Below are 25,131 nucleotides of genomic sequence, written 5' to 3'. Positions count from 1 at the left end.
TAAGTTCTGTGGTTTGCAAATCTCGTTCGATACAGTCTTTCCTTGTCATTCCGTCCAGTAAGTCTCCCCTGAACCATGGTTCTGGGTGACTTTCCCAAAATCTACCCCTTCTTTCAGACCTCTCCAGTCATTCTCCTTCACCCTATTTCTTCCCCTTCAACCATTCCTCTTGAAGGAGGACCCAGTGGCTCCATAGCTTGCCTACCTTCTGTGATATGTGTGTTCTGCCGCCGCTTGGTAAGTAGACTTGTTATCTGTCCAATTAAATTATTTTGGCAAAAATTGATTATTTTCATTGTTTTGCTTAATTACTTTGGTTATTAAATAAAATAAAAGTACAAACAGTAATTTTTAACAGTGACCAAGTTTAATAATTTATAGTTCATAACTTCAGAATTATTGTTTTTCTCAAGAGCTGGCGGAACTGCATTTTCTGTATCAACCTCAAATTTTAAGAATGAATTGATAATTTTGAATTTGATGTATTTCAAATGATGTGTACACATTGTAACTTTATTAGAAAAATAAGTGGAAAATTTGATTCCTGCTGTTCTGTTGTGTTCATATTAGTAATGATTCATTTTTGGCATTATGATTTTTTCTTAGGTGTGCGCAATGTTTCAGACCATTTCCAGAAGGTATTTTTTATGAGTTTGAAGGAAGAAAGTATTGCGAACATGACTTCCATGTTTTATTTGCACCATGTTGTGGAAAATGTGGTAAGTGATTCCAAGTTTGAACTTATTTATACAGTGCATGTGTGTCATGTGAGTATTTCAGTATCTAACAACTATTTGGCCCACATAAAAAAATAAATGGAACCATTTTTTCAGAAAATTTAGTGTTTTGTACTGTGACGTGTGTTCTTTGGAGGATGTGGTTTTTTAGTTATTCAAGAAAACATTCAAAAGTGGTATTAAATGTTTTCTATACTGGAAACCATTTGGAATAAGGCACGTGTCCGTATGAAGTTTTTTGTCCAGAATCATTAATACTATCACTCCTCAAAGCACATACCTTTCATCCTTATTAACCCTTTATAATTAATTTCCTTGCAATGGAGAAGCTTATGCTCACAAATCAGCACTGATTTACAAACTATGACTTGTGTGAAACTGAATTTGCCCTTTTCTTGTGCAATGTCCTGTATGCGAACCCTGGATTAGGGGCAACAGGCAGATTCCATATTCCTAGATTTCTAGAAAGCATTTGACATAGAACCCCGCTGCAGACTTTTAACAAAGGTACAAGTACAATCATGTTCAGTAGGTTCCCAGATGCAGGAATGGCTCGATGACTTCTTAAGTAAAAGAACCCAGTCTTATTGTCCTCAACAGTGAGTATTTATCAGAGATAAGGGTATTGTCAGCAGTGCACCAGTGAACTGTGATAGCATTGCTCTTATTGTCTCCATACATAAATGATCTGACAGATAGGTTGTGCAGCAGTCTGCTGCTGTTTGCCGATGATACTACCGTGTTTGGAAAGCTGTTATCATTGAGTGAATGTAGGATACAAGATGATTTAGACAAAATTTCAAGTTGGCTTGATTAATGGCAGCTTACTCTAAATTTAGAAAAATTTTAATGGAGATGAGTAGGGAAAACAATTCTTAAATGTTCAAATACAGCATTAGTAGTGTGCTACTTGACATGATCACATAATTAAATATCTGTGTGTTGCATTGCAAGGCAATATGAGATGGAATGAGCATGTAAGGAGAAGTAATAAGGAACGCAGATGTTCAGCTCTGGTTTATTGGGAGAATTTTTAGGGTAGTGTGGTTCATCTGTAAAGGAGACCACTTATAGAACTCTAGTGTGACTCATTATTCGGTAGTGCTCTAGTGTTTGGGAACTTCACATGGTCATATGAAAGGAAGACATCAAAGCAAATCAGAGGCAATCTGCTAAATCTGTTACTGGTAGGTTCAATCAACACGTGAGTATTATAGAAATGCTTCATGAACTCAAATAGAAACCACTGGAGGAAAGACAGGATTCTTTTTTTGTGAAACACTATTGCAAAAATTTAGAGAACTGGTATTTGAAGTTGACTGCAAAACAATTCTACTGCTGCCACTGTACATTTTGCCTAAGGATCGTGAAGATAAGAGGAGAAATAATAGGGCTTGAATGGAGGCATATAGACAGTCATCTTTCTCTTACTCAATTTGCGAATGATATGGGAATGGAAATGATTGGTAGCCCTCCCTTACACGCCACGCAGTGTCACATGGAAAATGTTTGTAGACATAGATGTAGAAGTAGTGTAGCAGAAATTCTTAGATTTTCTCCAGTGACTGCATGAATTAGTTTTATATGCTTTGTAGTACAGACAAACATCACATTGGTTAGAGCTGGGTAAGGACTATATTTGTTGTGTATGAGTGCAAGTGGAATTGCCCTCTGTGCACAGACAGGCTTCAGGCCCTGGCCTGCTGTGGTTTTGGGGCATCGGAGATGAATGTTTTGTCACCTCTGGTGTCTATAGTCACTTGGTACCATGATCTTGCAGAGCCTTCTGGTTTACTTGTCCTGACTGATTGACACTCACTTGATGGGAATGTTAAACAGTGGCGGGATGCGGATCTCTGGGTGGAAGATGAAAGAGGATACTTGTTGCATGGCTGTCCTGTTTTGCCTTAAAACAAGTTCAAGGTATTACTTGCTGCTGAAAGTACATCTGAACTGGTATGGGTGCCGTCATCTGTTGGGATTGGGACTGATCTTCCTTATAGGTCCGCACAAATGCACAGGGTGGAGTTGCTTGTTTTTGAGTGTTCCAACAGTATGCGGTTGATGGAGTCTCATTGAGAAATGGTGGGCAGCTTGGGAAGGAAGGCCAGTGTTTACTTTTTTTTGCTCATTGAGGGTATCATCCAAGATAGGAGGAGATTAAAGTGATATCAGATAAGCACACTGGCTGCACCCAGCTGTAAATTGTAGCTCATCTCAGCACGAATGACACCTGTCGCCAGAGTTCAAAGGCTGTCCTCGGTTACTACACATAATTTGATGAGATAATGTAATTGTAGTGAAGATTGTGACTACAGGCTGATCTGTAGAGTAGCTGGAGTGTTAGGTGGTAATTTGTTTGAGCGTTGGAGATGCCAATGAATGTGATGTAAGAAGTTCAGTTGCAATAAGAGGACAATTCAAGTAGTGCCGGCCTTTTGTTATCTGAACGTATGTCATAGTAGAGCCAGGAATATAGAATGACTATTAGAGATTTTACATGAACACACAAATGCACTGAAAGCAACATTTCTATGAAGTATCTTTTGATGTGCAATGACTTGTAAAATGAGTTTACAGATGTAGTGAAGACAGCTAGCTTCACTCACTGGATGGAATCAGAGCTAGCATTTCAAAGCCTCATTCCCAGAACCAAACATAGTCCTCTTGTTTGCAGCTGAGAGGAAAACTTAAACCATAGTCACAGATGATTCAGTGAAATCCTTGGATGGGAATTTAGTGATCTTCACTGTCAGATGCAGCACTGTAGGACTCTCGTAATAAGTCAGGTATGCACTACATAAAGGAAGCAGCTACTACTATAGTGGAGTAAGTAAGGAGTGCAAATGTGTGTGTTTTAGGATAAAGATGGTTCTCCAGAGGCCTGATAACATACATTCTGATTTCACACAAGGAAGAACGTTATCCCCAACAATTAAAAAGAGCAACTTTCATCATGGCAGACAAAAGAAAGAAATTGTTTACAAAATAATATGTCACATTAATAGTTATGTATGAAACAATGGAAGATCCAAGATGGAATAATGTCTCGGCAACCAGAGACACTGGTCATGTGTGTGTGAGTTGCATTTTTGTAATATGTTTGTGTGTGTGTGTGTGTTGTGTAATTCAGAACAACACCTTTGGGTTGAAAGCTTATGTGTCTAGCAGTCTTTCCGTTTTGCTTGCCTGTGACTCAACACCTCCGCTATATGGTAAGAAGCAGTCTATCGTGGTACATGCAAAGATCATTATTTGTTGTAAGCCATAGACTGTATATAATGTTCCTTCTAATTTGTGTTACTTAAGGCAAGTCACATTACTGTGATATAGAAAACGACATACACATAAAGCACTATGTACTATAAATTGCATGTTACAAGAGAGATTTGTCTTGTGTAGTAAAGATACCGCTTATTATGGTCAAACACCCAATACTAGTCGAAGTCCAATAAAATGAACTAAAATCTAAAAGCAGCTTACATCAAATACATAATAATCAATATTACATATTTGTAATTTCTCAAGCTGCAGAACACCAAATGTACAGGAAGTATATTATCAGTTAACTGCAGAAGCATCTGCAGAGGCCTTGCTTATGTACAATAACAAGTTCCACATTGTGCTAGAGCCAGAAAGCTGACTGAAATCAGATGTTAATGGAAAATAAATTCTAAATTCCTATGGGGATATGTATTGCGAAGGTAGATTGAGCACTGTTGGTGGAACCATGTTCTACCCATAAAAAATATGGTAATATCTAATGAGACTAGTATAGATTCAGAATGTGAAATAATTTGTGTTAAGACATAAAAATGGATCAGACATGGTCCCTGAATGTTTTTGTAGACTCCCTGCTTCAGGACCATCAGTGGGGGAACATTTGAGGGGAAACTTGGAGACTATTTCACATAAATTTCCCAGTTACGTTGTTGTATTAGGTGAAGATTTCAACTTATCAGCTGTAGAAAGGAAGACTCAAATGGTTAAATGCCAGTAATAGGAACAGGGAATCATGTGAAATTGTTCTAAATGCCTTGTCCAGAAGCTACCTTAAGCAGCTAATTAGAAAACAGAGTTGTGTAAGATAAAATATTCCACCCTCTGGTCACCATTGGGCCTGACCTTTTCAGCTCATCATAGAGCAGGGAAGCAATGAGTGTAAGGTTATTACAGCATCAATCAGTGCAGCTGTAAATAGAAATATAAAGAAAGGTAGGAAGATACATCTGTGTAGCAAGAGTGCCAAAAACAGATTTCAGATCACCAGAACGGTCAACAAGAAAAATTCCTCTCCAGGACCAAAAATGTTAAGTATCAAGAGCGTTGTACTACAAGCCTTAGGCAGCTATGTACTGAGTAAAGTTATGAGGAATGGGAAAGACCCACTATGATTCAAAGAACTTGTGAAAAGCTGCAACAAAAGCAAAGAGAGCTTAACTGCAAATTTTAACGTAGCCAAAGCTTCTCAGACAACCAAAAACTGAATGATGCCAAAATCAGTGTAAGGAGGGCTATGCATAAAGCAGTCAGTGAATTCAGAATTAAAATTTTATGTATTGATTTGGAAAAAATGCTAAGAAGTTTTGGTCCGATATTAAATCAGTAAACAAATTTAAGCCATATGTCCAGGCTCCCCCTGCGAGTCCAGGGGTTAGAATAGGCCTAAGGTTTTCCTGCCTATCTTAAGAGGCGACTAAAAGGAGTCTCACACATTTTAGCCTTTATGTGATGGTCCCCCGTTGGGTTTGACCTCAATTTTTCCAAATTTTCCCGAAGAGCGAGACAATTGGCAGAGGGCACCTTGAATGGTGCAATGTGTCCATCATGCGCTGAGACCTCTCGCGTCCTTCGTTGACGTGGATCTGCACTTTTGCTCATTCTCCACCTGTTGGGTGAAGTCATCCTCCTGGGTGTGTTTTTTCTCTATCCGCTGTGCGGTATCATTTTCTGTGCTGATGATGATATTGACTTGTTTGCCTGGTTGCACCTGATATGCAGCACAGTAGCCATCCATTGTGGTGGGGCACCGTGTACCCTGTTGGTTGTAGCCCCCTGACCACACAGGGATCGCTCTGCTGATGCCTGCGCCGTTAACTCCCCATGTACGCCAAGGAGTAGATGCCCGTCACCCTGGGGCGTCAGGATTCCCAGCAATGGCCATCCTGCCAGGTGGCATTAGCTGCGGCTGTTTGGCACTCGTGGGGAGGGCCCTGGTCAGAGTGGGTGGCACCAGGGCGAATGACATGCGATGAAGCATACCACATCATCAACGAGGTGGAGGGCTTGTCCAAAATGCGGTCAGGGTCAGTCTTGATAAAAACAGGATCCTCTGCCCAGTCATGGGCATTACTCGCTTGTGACACATTGGGGGATGTCTCTATTACCATCATGCCACATAAGAGCTTAAATAGGGTTCAGGACATTATATTCCACAGGGACCTTCTTTTGCTGTTTGACAATGAGCTGCGTGCTGACTTTGAGTGCCGAGGTGCTCATTTCGTCCAGCGCGTCCATACGGTTTCAAGGGATAATCAGGTTGCCACTGGTACCTTCATCTTGGCCTTCGAGGGTGACACATTGCCTGAGATGGTCAAGGTGGTGATCTCCCGCTGTGATGTCAAGCCATATATCCCTCCCCCGAAGCGGTGCTTTAAGTGCTGAAAGTTCGGCCATATGTCGTCACGCTGTACTTCCAGCATCACATGTCAAGATTGTGGATGTCCTTTTCATCCCCATACTCCATGTGCCCTGCCTCCCATCTGTGTCAGCTGCGGAGAGCATCATTCCCCTTGCTCACCAGACTGCAGGATTTAACAGCAAGAAAGGAAATTCATGGTATATATGACCCTGGACCGACAGATCTACACTGAGGCTAAGAGGAAATTTTAGCGCCTCCATCTTGTGGCTATGACCACCTCTTATGCTGCGACTACGAGAACAGTTGTAGCCCGATCAGTTCCATGAATTCCAGTTGGCTCTTAGAGCCAGAAGGCTACATCTGCACCCATGATGGTTGGGGGCACTTCTCTCCCTGTTGCTCCTGCACCACCTACCTCGGGAGCACTGCCTCCACAACCACTGGGGTAACCAGTCCCCACTTCTCAGCTGGAGAAGTGTATGTCTTCTTCGGCTCCTCTCGCTAAGAAGGGGTCCCTTGAGTCACTCCCCGGGTTTCATCCCCATACTCCATGTGCCCTGCCTCCCATCTGTGTCAGCTGCTAGTGGAAAAGATGACACCAACCAGTGGCTGAAGAACCCAAAAGTGGCTGGTCGTAGGGCTTCACGATCATCCTCAGACCCTGAGAGTGAATCAGTGAAGCCCTCCCAGCCAGCGAAACCCAAGGAGCAGCGAGAGAAACCCAAAAAGAAGACACCAAAGGACAAGGTAATTGCGGTAGCACCCACAACACCGCTACCTACAAGCTCTGTGTCTGAGGATCGGGTGGAGATTCAGGCGTCTGCTGAGGACCTAGATCTCGCCGGATCCTCAGACACAATGGATATAGACTGCTCAGGAAATAAGTAGGTGTCTCATTGAATGTTCTGTGCCTTCGCAGCCTCATGATCACATTATCCTCCATTGGAATTGCAACAGTTTTTCCACCACCTGGATGAGATACGGCAATTGTTAAGCTTTAAACCTACTTTCTGCATTGCCCTCCAGGAAACTTGCTTCCTGATGGTGCGGACCCCTGCCCTTCGTGGTTACAGGGGGTGTTACAAGAACCGTAGGGAATACAATAGCGTGTCAGGTGGAATTCGCGTTTATGTCCTAAACTCAATCTGTAGTGAAACTGTGCCCCTTCAAACCCCTCTTGAAGCTGTGGCTGTCAGAGTCAGGACAACACAGGAAATAACTGTCTGCAATTTATATCTTCCTCCAGATGATGCAGTATCACTGGATGTATTAACTGTACTGATTGATCAACTCCCTAAATCTTTCCTACTTTTGGGAGATTGTAACGCCTGTAACCCCTTGTGGGGTTGCACTGTGCTTACTGGTTGAGGCAGAGATGATGAAAGTTTACTGTCTCAGTTCGACCACTGCCTCTCAAATAGTGGGGCCGTTACACACTTCAGTGTGGCTCGTGGTTCCCTCTCAGCCATTGATTTACCAATTTGCAGCCCAGGACTTCTCCCATGTATCCACTGGGGAGCACATGACGACCTGTGTGGTAGTGACCAATTCCCCATCTTCCTGTCACTCCCTCGGCCTCATGCTCACAGACACCTACCCAGATGGGCTTTCAACAAGGCAGACTGGGAAGCCTTCATCTCTGCTGTCACCATTGAATCTCCCCCACATGGTGCCATCAATGTTGTGGTTGAGCAGTTAACTACAACTGCGACAGAAAATGCAATCCCTAGTTCCTTGTGGCGCCCTCAGAAAAAGTCAGTACCTTGGTGGTCGCCGGAAGTTGCTGAGGCAATTAAAGAGTGTCGGCGAGCTCTACAGCGACATAAGTGGCACTGTTCCCTAGAGCACCTAATAGCCTTTAAACGGCTCCATGCACTCGTTCACCAGCTTATCAGCAGGTAGAAACAGGAGTGTTGAGAGGGGTATGTCTCGACCATTGGGTGCCATACGTCACCTTCCCAAGTCTGGATGAAGATCAGTTTTTGGGTACCAGATCCCAGCAGCTGTCCCTTGTGTTTTATCATTTGATCTAAGTTTTCACTCATGTCCTTTGTCCCTCTATGTCCTCCACCCTAATACTTTTAGTTTGGAGGGGAGGGGGGGGGTTGGGTTGATTTGAGGAGGAGACCAAACTGCGAGGTCATTAGTCTCAATGGATTAGGGAAGGATGGGGAAGGAAGTCGGCCGTGCCCTTTCAAAGGAACCATCCTGGCATTTGCCCGAAACAATTTAGGAAAATCACGAAAACCTAAATCAGGGTGGCCGGACGCAGCATTGAACCATCATCCTCCCGAATGCGAGTCCAGTGTGCTAACCACTGCTCCTCCTCGCTTGGTTTAGGGTGGAGGTTTTAATGTGTTGCAGAGTGCCTGGCTTCTCCTTTTTATACCCGTAGTCGGCCAACCACTGTAATCTTCATTCCTGTTTTACTCTTGCATCTCTTTTTTTTCTTATCCTCTTTTGTTCCTTTTAGTGTTTGTTACTGTTCCTTCGTTCTTGTGGTTTTACCTTTCTTTCCCTTTTGTGTTGTACATCTTGTTTGTTTTATTCTCCCCCCTATGGCATTGTTTTATTCTGAACAAGGGACCGATGACCAAGCAGTTTAATCCCATTCCCCCTCTTTTAAACCAACCAATCTGTCCAGGCATTCTGTGATCATAATGGTGTCAAAACGGAGGATGACAGAGAGAAGGTGGAAATAAAATTTTTACTGTAGAGGATTGCATTCTGGTGCCTCATTAAACAGTCACTTGAAAGTCAGAATGACCAATAGTGAAAACAGAGGAAAGGCCATTGAACCTGACAGGATGCTAGTATGATTCTACATAGAATATATGAAAGCACTGTATAGTTGGTAGCTGGAGAAGCACATTTTTAGTGATTGGAAAAAAGTGCTGGTCATTCCCATTTTCAAGAAGGGTTGTCAAACTGGTGCATATATTGATGGGCCTATATCATTGATGTTGGGTTCTTGTAGAATTTTAGAACATGTTTAATGCTCACATGTTATGACATTTCTAGAGACTGAAATCTCCACTGTTGGAATCAATATGGATTCTGAAAACAACAATTGTGTAAATCACTTTAAGACCCAGAAAGCAGTAGGCATTGTCATGCAGACTGATGATGTTTCTTGACTTCCAGAAGGCATTCAATAAAGTTCCACGCTGCCACCTAATGAAAGAAATATGTAGACTGTCTGACCAGCTGTGTGATTGGATTGAAAAATTTCTTGGAAACAGAACACAGCATGTTGTTCTCAATAGAGAGGAATCTTCAGATGTAAAAGTAAATTTGAATATACAATGAGGGTATGTTATAGGGCCATTACTTTGTATCAAAGTGAGCATTAGAATCCAAAGCAGAGCAACACATTTCAAATTATTTAGTGCCAGTCTGTCACAAAGATGCTTAGGAACTTAATTGGCAGGCTCTGCAAGAGAGGTGTTCAGCATCACATTGTGGTTTACTGTTAAAGCTTCAAGAGCATATGCTCCCAGAAGAGTCAACAAATATATTGCTTCTTTCCGTAGATATCTTGCCAAAGGACCATATAGGTAAAATGAGAGATCCAAGCTCACACAGAGACTTACCAGTAATCATTCTTCCTGAGAACATAGTCAGAACAGAAAAGGGGAAAGTAACAGATATGCACAAAGTACCCTCCTCAACACACCATATATGGCTTGTATAGTGTAGAAGTAGGTTCAAGTGGTTGCTGTTAACACAGAATATCTGTTTGTGGGATATTGGGTTCCATTGTTCTGAAGTTATGAAGTGCCATCAACTACCCAACTCTCGTGGTTTCCATTTCATGGCCAGGAAGAGTAATCCTGAGGCTCTGTGCATTGAAGACGAATCAAAAAAGTAACATTTTGGTATAAATTCTAGAATAAAGTACCAATAAATGAACATTTTACCTTCAATCTGTCTGTGTTTGCAGTAAAAATTAAATTTTTCGGTGTTGTGTAGGGTGAAGTCTTTACTTGCATTCCTATAATTATTCTACAATACCTACAGAAAGCATATAAACCACATGTTTCTTATATTATTTATGTTTTATGCTTGTGAACCATTTCTCTGCATGATGTCCACATCCCAATCTACAAAATAAAGATTATATATTATTATATTGGCAATGTCATGCTACAATTTCATGCAAAATGACAAAGACTTGATCTAACATACACAAGATAAGAAATCTCACATTCCCATACCCCTATCTATCTCTCTATCTATCTCTTTATCTGTACTCTGTGTCCATCTATCTTTCTTTCTCCTTTCACAGGATATGTGCATGCCTGTTGTACACAATCAGTTCTGTGCTGAGTCACAGTGTTAGGTACTTTGAAAAAAAAAAAAAAAAAAAAAAAGGGGGGGGGGGGGGGAGAGAGAGAGAGAGAGAGAGAGAGAGAGACAAGTTTGAGGCATCATATGAACAGCTGTCAGTCAGACCCAAGCAGTTTGAGTATGAGGAACCACTGCTCAGATGGTGCCTAGGAACCACTGCTCAGATGGTGCCTTTACTCTGTACATACATGTGATTGTGGAAATGCTGCTTTAACAAAGCTAATGTAAATATCACATTTTTTGATGCTGCAATGGCCTCGTAGTAACTTAGTAATAATTGGAGAACATTAGAGAACTCACTGAAAGACTTTTATTGTCATTTCATTTAAATTAACGAATATAATATTTATATAAGACAAAACTGCATAATGAAAGTTACTGTTTTTTGTCCTTCGTAGGTTTTTAAATAGTAAATTTGCTTTTCCCTAAAATATTTGCTTCTCTTTTATTGTGATGTAACTTACTTCAAATTGTTGTTATATAGTAAATAATGTGTAATTCTGTCATTGTTTTACCTGAATGTTCTCCAGGTGAATTCGTCATTGGACGTGTAATTAAAGCAATGAATGCTAACTGGCATCCTCGATGTTTCCGTTGTGAGATGTGTGACAAAGAATTGGCAGACCTGGGCTTTATACGCAATCAGGGACGTGCTCTCTGCCACGAATGTAATGCTAAAGCCAAAGCAGTTGGATTGGGAAAATATGTCTGCCACAAATGCCAGTAAGTTTCTTAATAACGTTGTTTTTATTAGAAAACAGTGTGTCGTTTATGATGGCTGCCTGGAAAGTAACCTCCATTGAGGTAAAAATAAAATTCCACAATAATTAAAGCAGTAATGCAAATGTTCATCTTAAAACTACACATTATTATTATTTCTCTACATGATCACTATTCAGATTTAATCATTTGTGATATTTCTTAGTGCGTTTACAAATTTCCTCTGCATAAATTTCCGTCACCTGAGATTGTAATCACTCCATAACAGTATTTCGAAGTTCCTTGTTGGAGTCAGAGCTTTGAGAACCAAGTCTCTTCCATATGTGCATGAAGAGGTGGAAATCACTGGGAGACAGGTATATGCTGTAGAGTGACAATAGATGAACTTAAGCTGGCAGTGCTGTTTTCAGCTTTCAACTACCGAGCGTAAACAGCTTCAGGTGAAAAAGGTAGTTTCCTATAAAGCTGCAATAACGCTGAGACATTGCCAAAGAGATGTATATAAAATTGTGTTCTGTGGTTGGTTGAGGTACATCTGCAGTAAAGTTGCACCAATTGTAGGGTCCCTTTCACCAACTCTATCATAGGATTAATGTGGAAAGCACAACACTAATATTCAAGAGGCAGTGTCACTTGTTTTGAATGACACTGTTGCTCCATTGTGGACGTGAAAAATTTAACAAAGAAATTCATCAAACTGCTGTGCAAATTGAAAAGTTATTTCTTTCCCCCCCCCCCCCCCCCCTTTTTTTTTTTTTTTTTTTTTTTTTTTTTTTTTTTTTTTTTTTTTTTTTTTCCCCTACCAGTTTCAGCAAAAATATGCTGAAATTGGTTCCAAAATTAAAATAAAATAACGTTTCAATTTGCACAGCTGTTTTGATGAATTCCTTTGTTCTTCTTTTGCTACCAATTTCAGCCCTACCCCCATGAACCATGGACCTTGCCGTTGGTGGGGAGGCTTGCGTGCCTCAGTGATACGGATAGCCGTACCATAGGTGCAACCACAACGGAGGGGTATCTGTTGAGAGGCCAGACAAACGTGTGGTTCCTGAAGAGGGGCAGCAGCCTTTTCAGTGGTTGCAGGGGCAACAGTCTGGATCATGGACTGGTCTGGCCTTGTACCATTAACCAAAACGGCTTTGCTGTGGTGGTACTGCGAACGGCTGGAAGCAAGGGGAAACTACGGCCGTAATTTTTCCCGAGGGCATGCAGCTTTACTGTATGCTTAAATGATGATGGCTCTTGGGTAAACATTCCGGAGGTAAAATAGTCCCCCATTCGGATCTCCGGGCGGGGACTACTCGAGAGGATGTCGTTATCAGGAGAAAGAAAACTGGGAGTCTACGGATCGGAGCGTGGAATGTCAGGTCCCTTAATCGGGCAGGTAGGTTAGAAAATTTGAAAAGGGAAATGGATAGATTAAAGTTAGATATAGGGGGAATTAGTGAAGTTCGGTGGCAGGAGGAACAAGACTTTTGGTCAGGTGACTGCAGGGTTATAAACACAAAATCAAATAGGGGTAATGCATGAGTAGGTTTAATAATGAATAGGAAAATAGGAATGCGAGTAAGCTACTACAATCAGCATAGTGAACGCATTATTGTGGCCAAGATAAATACGAAACCTACGCCTACCACAGTAGTACAAGTTTATATGCCAACTAGCTCTGCAGATGACAAAGAAATTGAAGAAATGAATGATGAAATAAAAGAAATTATTTAGATAGTGAAGGCAGATGAAAATTTAATAGTCATGGGTGACTGGAATTTGTCAGTAGGAAAATGGAGAGAAGGAAATGTAGTAGGTTAACATGGATTGGGGGTAAGAAATGAAAGAGGAAGCCGCCTGGTAGAATTTTGCACAGAGCACAACCTAATCATAGCTAACACATGGTTCAAGAATCATAAAAGAAGATTGTATACATGGAAGAACCCTGGAGATACTAAAAGGTATCATGGTATAATGGTAAGACAGAGATTTACGAACCAGGTTTTAAATTGTAAGACATTTCCAGGGGCAGATGTGGACTCTGACCACAATCTATTGGTTATGAACTGTAGATTAAAACTGAAGAAACTGGAAAAAGCTGGGAATTTAAGGAGATGGGACCTGGATAAACTGAAAGAACCAGAGGTCGTACAGAATTTCAGGGAGAGCATAAGGGAACGATTGACAAGAATGGGGGAAAGAAATACAGTAGTAGAAGAATGGGTAGCTTTGAGGGATGAAGTGGTGAAGGTAGCAGAGGATCAACTAGGTAAAAAGACGAGGGCTAGTAGAAATCCTTGGGTAACAGAAGAAATATTGAATTTAATCGATGAAAGGAGAAAATATAAACATGCAGTAAATGAGGCAGGCAAAAAGGAGTACATACGTCTCAAAAATGAGATTGACAGGAAGTGCAAAATGACTAAGCAGGGATGGCAGGAGGACAAATGTAAGGATGTAGAGACTTATCTCACTAGGGGTATGATAGATACTGCCTACAGGAAAATTAAAGAGATCTTTGGAGAAAAGAGAGCCACTTGTATGAATATCAAGAGCTCAGATGGAAACCCAGTTCTAAGCAAAGAAGGGAAAGCAGAAAGGTGGAAGGAGTATATAGAGGGTCTATACAAGGGTGATGTTCTTGAGGACAATATTATGGAAATGGAAGGGGATGTAGATGAAGATGAATTGGGAGATATGATGCTGCGTGAAGAGTTTGACAGAGCACTGAAAGACCTGAGTCGCAACAAAGCTCCGGGAGTAGACAACATTCCATTGGAACTACTGACAGCCTTGGGAGAGCCGGTCCTGACAAAACTCACCCATCTGGTGAGCAAGATGTATGAAACAGGCGAAATACCCTCAGACTTCAAGAAGAATATAATAATTCCAATCCGAAAGAAAGCAGATGTTGATAGATGTGAAAATTACCGAACTATCAGTTTAATAAGTCACGGCTGCAAAATACTAACACCAATTCTTTACAGATGAATGGAAAAACTAGTAGAAGGTGACCTCGGGGAAGATCAGTTTAGATTCCGTAGAAATATTGGAACACGTGAGGCAATACTGACCCTACGACTTACCTTAGAAGCTAGATTAAGGAAAGGCAAACCTATGTTCCTAGCATTTGTAGACTTAGAAAAAGCTTTTGACAATGTTGACTGGAATCCTCTCTTTCAAATTCTGAAGGTGACAGGGGTAAAATACAGGGAGCGAAAGGCTATTTACGATTTGTACTGAAAGTAGATGGCAGTTGTAAGAGAAGAGGAGCATGAAGGGGAACAAGTGGTTGGGAAGGGAGTGGGACAGGGTTGTAGCCTATCCCCGATATTGTTCAATCTGTATATTGAGCAAGCAGTAAAGGAAACAAAAGTAGGTATTAAAATCCATGGAGAAGAAATAAAAACTTTAAGGTTCGGCGATGACATTGTAATTCTGTCAGAGACAACAAAGGACTTGGAAGAGCAGTTGAACGGAATGGATAGTGTCTTGAAAGGAGGATATAAGATGAACATCAACAAAAGCAAAACGAGGATAATGGAATGAAGTCGAATTAAGTCAGGTGATGCTGAGGGAATTAGATTAGGAAATGAGATGCTTAAAGTAGTAAAGGAGTTCTGCTATTTGGGGAGCAAAATAACTGATGATGGTCGAAGTAGAGAGGATATAAAATGGAGACTGGCAATGGCAAGGAAAGCATTTCTGAAAAAGAGAAATTTGTTAACATCGAGTATAGATTTAAGTCTCAGAAAGTATTTGTATGGAGTGTAGCCACGTATGGAAGTGAAACATGGACGATAACTAGTTTGGACAAGAAGAGAATAGAAGCTTTCGAAATGTGGTGCTACAGAAGAATGCTGAATATCAGATGGGTAGATCACGTAACTAATGATGAAGTATTGTAAATGTTTTGTAAATGTCTCACAATAGCCTTCAGAATAGTTTGCTGTTTTACTTTTTGTAATACCAACAAACAGGATTTCTTAAACATCCTAGAAGGGGGAGTCATGCTATACATGGCTGACGAAGTTTTGTAAGATTCGTCAGGCCAGGTGGTCTCGCACATCATTCATAGCTGTTTTGTATATACACTAGTACATGAAACCCATTTCTTATGACTGATTATGATCCTGTTCAATAGATCTTTTCATTCCATGTTCTAATGAAACACTAAGTCCAGAGAAGCCGTTATCTATAATGTTTTGTACAGTTTTGGAACGTGAAATGTTCTGCTGCTGTTAAGTCAAGACCTCATGCAAAACAATCCAATAAATTTGCAGCAGCCTGTCTCATAGTTGAGATATACATATAATAAAATACCAGTCTTCCATAGCTGGCTACAAACGAATGGCCACTTATGTCAGCATGAACATCCATGTTTTCACTCTGAAGAAAATGACACCATCGATGTACAACACCTTTCCTCATCACATGTGAGCCGTATACACTACAGATTTTGTGACAAATGTCAACAGTTTTGAAATTTTTTGTCACTAAAACCTGTGTTACAGAACATGATTTTCACTTTCAGCATTTACTTTGAGCAGCAACTGTAGGCGAGTAAGAAGCATTTTGGCTTTCTTGCACTTGCAGCTCTAAGCAAAGTGACCTACTGTATGAATCATTATAATTATTGTTCTGTCCCTCCGAATAGTTCCCGTGCAAATGTGAAAACAAAGATTACTCTCCAGATATCCTCATACTAATGTCTACAGAGCATTTTCACAGAAAAGTGTACAAATGTTTTCCTCTGGAGGCATTAAACGGAATATGTATTAATTTTCTGTGTTTGAGAGAAAGGTATCACACTTCTCCTGTCCATGATTCCGCAAATTTCGTACACTTTATATTGACACTTCTGCCTGTGTGCAGGTTTCATATACGTTTTCACATATTAGGTGGTGATAAAAAAAGTGTGGATTGTTCTACATCTGCGTGTAATGTCATCCTCTTAACCCGTGTGACCAAATTTGTTCTGCACCTTGAGACTCCTATCCTCACTATGTTAAGTGTTCTACAAGTCATGTAGGGTATGTTGTAATTGCAACTAATTTCTTCCTCTGTAGTAAAACCCTCTTACATAGGAGCACTTTCGTGCCACAGAAAATCATGTCTGACATCCGACTAGACATTTACTTGTAGTGTTCACTGCAAAAAACTTTTCCTGAACTTTAGGTGACGTGTTGCAGGTATAATAGGTATAATTGTACAGTAAGGGTTTTTGGTTTCCAATCTGTTTTTTCCATTCTATTTTCACACCACTCTGTGTCTTTTGGGCAGGGTCCAGTGCACGCCAGGGGGTAGATATTTGGGACTGTGGTTGGTCTGAGGCACCCCGTAAGTAAATGGACACTCATTTAAGGCCACATCCGCATGCCTGGTGTGAATTGACACTCCCCACACTGGTGCTTCATCTTCTCCTACAGAAAAACAGTCCCATAGCAATTGATAGGAGAACCTGGAGATTGTCAGCTTCCTCAGTGTACTGTTTCTGTTGCAGATTTTGCCTTTCAAACCCGTACAGTGTGCTCTAAAACATGGGAGTGCTATCCAGAGTGATTCTCAAATATTTTTGGGTGCCACAGTGCTGAATTTCCAATCCTATCCAGTAATATTAATTTTGCTTCTAGGATCTCTGTTTCTTAAGTGGAAAAAACTTACACAAGTTTTTCTTGGATTTGGCTTAAGATAGTTCAGATTGTAATACTCTTTGAACTTTTCAAGCACTTTGCTTATTTTAGCTTTGACTTCATCAAAGGTCCTCCCTCGGACTGTCCACTATGTTAGCCACATAGACAAATCACCTTACATTTGGAAGATCTGGCTGATCACGTATAGGTGTCGTAAAGAATCGGGGACAACACACTGCCTTGAAATAATCTTTTGTTCTAGTTTCTTCAGTGTGTCTTCTTACATTTCAGCATAACATAGAATTTTCTGTTGTTGAGTATAGCTCTGTCGAACAAACTCTTTATTATGGGTCTCACATCTGTTTTATGAAAGGCATTTGGATTTAGAAATAAAGTAACAGTGGCTGTTGTACTGTGTCTTTCTATTTTATTTATATGACAAACCAAAGCTATTGTGCCAGTCAGTCATTCCTTTCACCATTCCTCCCATGCAATTGAGAGGAAATTCAACATTAACTAATATTTTCTGAACAAGCCTGAACATGTGTTTTGAGAGTCATCAGTAAACAAGGATGTGGAAGCAAATGCAGAAGACTAGGAAATGTTACCAAAGTTTATGATAGAATTTTACCTTTAAGAAAATGGCAATCTAGCAAATAATTTTTGAAACACACCGGAAATATAATTGGAGGAAGTTTGGTTCATCCAGCAGTGCTGAAAATTAAGCAATGAAATGAGCAAAGTTTTCCTATTACCGTAAAGTGGGGGCATTAACAAATGTCTTGTCAACGTTAACAAGAACTTTAACACACAATCATAGCATAAAAATTTGAGTTGTTCTCTAGAGGACACAAGCACCCTTGCAAACATCTAATGGATTTTTTGTGGCATGGTTTTATGACTGGAGTGAATGGTTATCATATAAGAGCATTGGGGCGAACATGGAAAAGACATGATGAAGGGAGGGGCAAAACTGATGACAGAGTGGGTTGGTTGTGACTTCCATTATCATTTACATTTCTGCCCATTGCTCAATACTTCTGCTGTTAACTGTCTTTGCTGATTTTATGTTCAGGGTCCCATACCTCAGTCCATATAAACAGAACATTTATAGGATCACTTTGTTGTCCACCCGTCTGTCACTCTGTCCAACTGTTTAGAACATTTTCTGCCAGGAATGGTTAAATATACCAAGTTGAAATTTGTCACATACTAAAGTCTATGGTCCCTTGATGGTGTAAAAATCTTATGCTTTAAGGTCAGTGCAATCAAAAGATGTGGCCATGTGTGTCACATATTTTGATTCTTGCAAACCCACTCATCAGGACTTGTGGGGTACTTCTCATTGACCTAGAATCATGAAATTCTATCATTGACCTAGTATCATGGAATTTTGCAAGAAGTTAAGTGTTAGAGAAAAAATAAGAAAACAATAAAAATCATTAATTTGTAATTATGTCATTAAAAAAATATTTATTTTGTAATTTGTTCTCTGTGTGTCTTAAATGTAAAGCTAAAGCATTCTTGAAAGTCTTAGAATTCCTGGGACCAATATTTTGCCAGTATTGATATCAATTAACAGGCAAATATCATCAAGATTCTTGATTCCCGCATTGGGTGAATTATCTATGTATATAATTAAATTTGCGCCGAAACCTCAGAGAGAGAGACAGAGGCCTACTAGCTTGTGCCCCCATCTCCACCTCTCTCTCTCTCTCTCTCTCTCTCTCTCTCTCTCTCTCTCTCTCTCTCACACACACACGATTTTTATACCTGCACAAATGAGAGAGAGAGAGAGAGAGAGACTGACTTTGTCTGAAAGCTAGTGTTTTCCCACTGTCTGCTTTTAAATGAGCATCTCTGCCAGTCATTGCCACTTATATGTGCTGAGTAGCAATCTACCCTAATTCATATTGTTATACAGCTCTATCTTTTCGATTGTTTGAGAGAAAACAATATGGCAGATATACAATACGTATAGATCTCTTAACTTCACAAAAGTATGTTTGAAATCAAGTTAGCCCTGACACTTATGGCTATCCAGCATTGCAGTAGAGTGCTCAAATTATCTAGAGACCTTTCTAGTAGTAGTGAATTATGTCTAATGCTCTAAGGTAAATACTTATTGATTGGTGTTCTTTTTGTGCAATCCTAAAATTGATAACATTCCACAGTAGTGTGTCCAGCACAATAATATATTCTTATGAGGCACTAACACTATTTTTCGCATATTGAAATTTACAGCAAAACTGCTTGTTTAACTGCTTAAAAATTAAAACTAATAACTGCAATCATATTAGGGCCATCCATGTGGTGGATTAATGCTTTTTTACAAATTAACTGAAATTTATTTCAGTATTTCTCACTTACTGTTTCTTTTCCTCCCTTGTATCATAGTGGTTTGATTGATGATAAACCTCTTCGTTTCCGTGGGGAAGTCTATCATCCATACCATTTCAACTGTGCCGCTTGTGGCACGGAACTTAATTCTGATGCACGGGAAGTGAGAAGTCGACCAGGATTTACTGCAAACGAAATGGTAAGTTCATAACAGCTTGGAAACAGAGCATAAATTGGGCAGGACTGTGCAATGGTGCCCTACATTTGTAAATGTGTTTTTTTTGTGAACTGTGTTATGTTTATCATAAGATTTTATACATGCCTGCAACATAAGTGTAATTCATTTTTCATTTCAAAATGGCTAGTAGAGATAATTTACATCTTACTTCTGCAGGTGTAATGTCTCGAGTAAATTAATTAAAAAATGGGAGAGGATGCTATGGTAGCTCTTATCTTTCTTACACATAAGTGACTATGAAAGCAAAGTTTAAAAGCTATGGTAGAGTAATCAAAGGTGCAAAAAAGAGTAAAATCCATAGCCATGTGGAATATCACTGTAGATGAAGAATCATAATCTTAAGAGACCGTCAAGAACTTGAATTTAGTTGAGTATATAAATGACTATTACATGAACACTCCAACAAACCTAATCAAACAAAAACTCAGCAAATGAACTGTAGGGAAGATCAGTGTTGTTGATTTTGAATCTCAGAGACTTTCTGAGAGCAGTAAAATCACTGATAAGTAAAATGTTATCTGGCTTATATGTGTTATCATTTTCTATCCTAACTGAATGTACTAGTACAATTTCTAAACCTCTATCACATTTTATAAATATGTTTTCATAGAAGGTGTGTTAAAAAGACTGCTCTGAAAGTGAGTAGCTAGAGACTCATATTATAACTGTCAGCCTTCTCATACGATAGAAACTGTCATGAGAAACATAGTATCAATTTTTTTGGAAAGTCTGAACCTTCTCCACTCATTGATACTGTAGTCATAGAATTTTGAAATGGCTTCTGTAAAGGTAGGAAAGCAGACAGGGCTATGATCCTGCTAATAGAAGAAATTTGTGAGTGGACTGGACCAGAGAAAAGCAGTATTGGAATAAATTTAAACTTACCAAAAGCATATTATCCAATGCAGTGCAATATCATATTGGGTAAATTAGACAAAATTAGTGTATTTTTCTTCCTCTACACTCTGCAAACGACTGTAAAATGCATATTGGAGGGAGCTCCCACTATTCCACTTATTATTAGGGCTGTTTCCCATTCCTTTCATGTATGGAGATTGGGGACTACTGGAGGAGAGCATTCCGATTTCTAACTTTGAAAGTTACTTACTGAAGTTTTGCAAGTAGGCTTTCCTGGAATAGTTAACATCTGTCTCCAGATCATCTCTCAGTTAAGAATTTGCAGAATCTTTGTGACACACTCCCATGGGACAAATAAATCTGTGACTGTTCTTCTTGCTCTTTTTGTACACAGTCAAAATTTCACATTAACCCTGTATGATATGGATTGCATGCATCACAATATGCTAGGATGGGTTTCACAAGTGTTTTGTAAGCAACCTCCTTTGTACACTGAATGTGTTTTTATGGTATCCAACCAGTGCACTGAAGTCTGCAACCTGCCTCAGCTATGACTGAGCCTACAAAAATTATTACACCCAGGCATTGGTCTGAGTTATATGATCGTAATTGTAATTAATTGATATTGCAGTCATAGAATACTATTTTTTCGAACATTTAAAGCAAGTTGCTAATCGTATAAAGATATGATTGAATATTTGTGCAGATGCTTTTCAGGGGTTACTTCATTATGGGTAACTGCATCATCTGCTGAAAAATGAGGTTATTATTAAGATTGTCTGCCAGGTCATTAATATACAGTGTGAACAGCAAGGGTCTCAACACACTTTCCTGAATGACATCTGAAGTTAATTCCACATCTCTTGTTTATTCTCCATCTAAAATATATGCTACTTCCTCCATGCCAAAAATTCTCATTTCGGTTGCAAATTTTGTTTAATTTCTCATACGATTATTCTCTCATTAAGAATTGTTCATGGTATTGAGTTAAATGTGTTTCAGAAGTCACAAATACTGCATCTCCCTGACCACCTTAGTTAATGACTTTCAGAACATTGTGTGAGAAAAGCACGAATTGTGTTCCACAAGATCAATATCTATAGAATCCATGCTGATGGGCATGAAGGAGGTCATTCTGTTCAAGGTAGCACATTACGTTTGGTCTCCAGATATGTTATAAGATTTGAAAACAAACTTATCACAACTGTTATTCTTTTTACACATGCATGTGATTTGCACTTTCTTCCAACAACTAGGCACAGAATCAGATGGTTATCCTATTGGACCCTGGTGTAATCTTCAGATTTATGGATTTCAACCGTTTCTTTAGAAGGTGGGAGTGGAGAGGAGGAGAGGGGGGGTAGTAAATATAAGAATCACAGAATTAAATTCACTTCAAACAGCCAACCTTTTAATGGACATCCAATGAGACTGTGTTTGGGGACCATTCCTATTTCATATTTATGTTAATGACATTAGGGTCCTTGGTAATAGTGCACAAATTACATTTTTTGTTGGAAGTCAGCATTTGTCAGACATTGCAGGCAGAGTTTTGAGGTTTGACTTAAATTTGCTGGCTGCAAATCTTTCAAAAAGCAGTTTCATTCGGTTCTGAAAAAAAAAAGTGTTATTAATAACTTGTTGTAAGTATTAATAATCACAAAACAGAGAGGGGTAGCTACCACTGCATTCTTGGGTTTGCATCTGGATATTGGAAGATCCATGTTCTATATCTCTCGAGTAAATTGAACTCATTTTGTTTTGCTTTACATTTAATCACAAACATAAGCCACATTGAATGAGCCAGAGGTGCTCATTTTTCATATTTCCACTCTATAATTATGTGTAATCCCATTGTGAGAGCAGGGTGAAACAAATCTCAAAACAGTTTTCATTGTACAAAAACAGTCTAAAAAGGTCCTCCAATCAAATATTTGTTCTGATAAATATATTTCTCTTGCCTTGTTTCCTTGTTTCAGGACAATGTATAAGCTGTTGCAGTGTACATGTTTTTATTATCAATACAACATATAATGTGTCACTAAATATTCAAATATTCTTGTGTAATGCAGGAGTAAATGACATGGTGCTGATGTAAATATTAATGTGATTAGGAAATGTTAGCTGTCTGAAGAAGGGCATGATAGCCTGAAATTAGTTTAGCATTGATATAAAGCATTTAAAAAAATGGTGTTATTCACCAACATTTAAGAACAATTATCTGGTTTGCAAATATGTCATGCTAAAATACTTGTGTGATGTGAATGATTACTCCAGTTAAATTCCATAAAGAGTTGTCCGGGGGGGGGGGGGGGGGGCTGTAATGTTATGTCTTAAAACATTAATGTTTTGTAATCCTCCAATAATTCTTTCTTCTGTTCTGTCTCTCGTAAGTTACGCAAAAACCAAAGAATGGAAACTCTAGGAAGGATAGTCTCATATGTTTTTTTTTTTTTTTTCTGGTATTGTTACTAAAGCAAAGTGTGTAATTTCCACAAAGAACTTTCACTCTACAGCATTGTGTAACTGCTTGATAGGTTCCCGGGAATTACACCAGATAATATTGTAAAAACCGCACAATATTTCAGCTAGACAACTGCCCTCCATCTTCAGGTGCTACTGTAGCGCCTGAAGATGGTGGGCAGTTGTCTTGCTGAAATATTGTGCGGTTTTTACAATATTATCCAGCATAATTCCCAGGAACCTATCAAGCAGATGCAGCACTGGGAAACCCTCAAAGAGCACAGTGTGTAACTGATATGAAACTATTTAGCAAAGAAAATGCCAGACCAGGACTGGAATATGGGACCTTTTCTTTCTCTGGGCAAGTGCTCTACCAGCTGTGCTATCCAAGTAAGACTCACGGCCCACTCTCACAGCTCTACTTCCACCAGCACTTGCCTGCGAAAGGCAAAGGTTTGAGTCCCAGTCCGGCACACAGTTTTAATCTACTGGGAAGTTTCTAATTGTGTGCCTGTTCTGAATTGTGCCTTACACTGTTTAATATTAACTTTAAACGTTGTAAGGTCCTGGTTAGAATATTAACAATCTTATTAACAGGATAGATTGCTACGCACAGTAAAGACGACACATTTGAGTTGCAGACAGGCACAGCAAAAGACTGTTACACAATGACTTTTGTCCAATGATGTCTTGAAAAATGAAAACACCCACACATTCACGCCTGCAAGCATGCCTCACGCACACACCAGCTGTTTCCGGTTCCTCCTTTTCATAATATTGTTAATGCTCCCTTTATGTATTGAAATAGGTCTCAGTCATTTCAGTTGTATTGAGTAGTCTTTATGGTATCAAATTATTTATTAATTTGACATATTATACTGTATTATATTTTGATGAATAAATAAAATGAAATCCTTGTTTTGTTTCTAGCATGCAGTGTTTGCCCAAAAAATATCCACAGTAACATATTAGCGTAAAAAATCAATTGTAATCTTTTTAAAATGATCCCAAAATTACATTTGCTTTTGCTCAGTATTCAATGAAAGTGGCACCTATCTTACATAAAACCTTTTCAAAGTTAATCACTCATGCAGAATGTACTATACTCTTTTTTTCCACTTATGGTAAATTTGCATTCAGATGCCCATTTCTTAACTGCTGAAAATGAAGGAAGAGACTCTTTTATAAAACTTTCCTAACTTAGGGTGAATTTCTGTTGAGTCCAGCAGTCTAAAGCAAAGAATTTTATGGCAGTTTGGTATTGGATCTAATCTGTTTTAATGAGACACATGCTCCTTCGCTACTTTAGAAATTATATAACTTTAAATGTGTTGCAGATCTTGACTTACATTACAATACAATAACCAATATAACAAAAACAAAATTTCATTTACATTAATTCCATCTCTCTGACAGGCCAAGGTTTTTAAAATCTACAATTTAAGATGCATTTCATTATATTTGAAACTTTTTTTTGCCTTCAGAATGAACTGTATTGCCTGCGATGCCATGATAAAATGGGTATTCCTATATGTGGAGCATGTCGTCGTCCAATAGAGGAACGTGTTGTCACTGCTTTGGGAAAGCATTGGCATGTTGAGGTGAGAGGCAAAACAGTATCTTATTGTTAGTTTGTACAAGCTGAATATTTTGTGTTCGTGCTTACTAGTTATGTTACTTTGTGGTGTACAATACATTTCAGTTTTTCACTATGTTTTTAGACCAGTGAGTCAAAACAGACACTGATACATGCTGATTTCAGGGTATGAGTACATACTAAACTACATGATGCCTCTTAGTTGTCAACAGGCCACTGTTGAGGAAGGTAGTCTAGATATCCTCATGTGGAGGATGTTGACATTTGATATGTCTACCACCAGCTACAACTGGCAGATGACTCACATCATGTGCACCTGTTTTTTCACCTACTACACAACACATGTGGCCTCTACCGTAGGAAACAGAATTCACTATACTATTGCTCCTTGTTTAAGGCAAATGTCAGGATGATTTGTTTCAGAGGGCACAGCCAATTTACTTACCCATCGTACCATTGCCCATTCTCTTGCTTGATGTCTAATACCGAGTGAGGTATCACAGTGGCTAGCACATTGGACTTGCATTTGGGAGGATGATGGCTCAAACCTACATCTGGCCATCCTG

General features: G+C 39.4%; 1 protein-coding gene across 3 annotated transcripts in view; it reads left to right on the top strand.

Moving 5' to 3' along the window:
• The window catches only part of LOC126334643 (LIM and senescent cell antigen-like-containing domain protein 1), a 66,108-nt gene that overhangs the window by 20,633 nt on the left and 20,344 nt on the right, over positions 1–25,131 (top strand). For all 3 annotated transcript variants that reach the window (XM_049997086.1, XM_049997088.1, XM_049997087.1), the window contains 4 exons: positions 607–719; positions 11,259–11,451; positions 19,467–19,608; positions 24,453–24,569. In XM_049997086.1, coding sequence (XP_049853043.1) covers positions 607–719; positions 11,259–11,451; positions 19,467–19,608; positions 24,453–24,569 — 565 coding nt within the window. The remainder of the gene's footprint in view (positions 1–606; positions 720–11,258; positions 11,452–19,466; positions 19,609–24,452; positions 24,570–25,131) is intronic.

Source organism: Schistocerca gregaria, chromosome 2 (assembly GCF_023897955.1).
Source record: "Schistocerca gregaria isolate iqSchGreg1 chromosome 2, iqSchGreg1.2, whole genome shotgun sequence".
NCBI lineage: Eukaryota > Metazoa > Arthropoda > Insecta > Orthoptera > Acrididae > Schistocerca > Schistocerca gregaria.
Note: the sequence above shows the minus strand (reverse complement) of the source record. Positions and strands in the feature narration are given on the sequence as shown.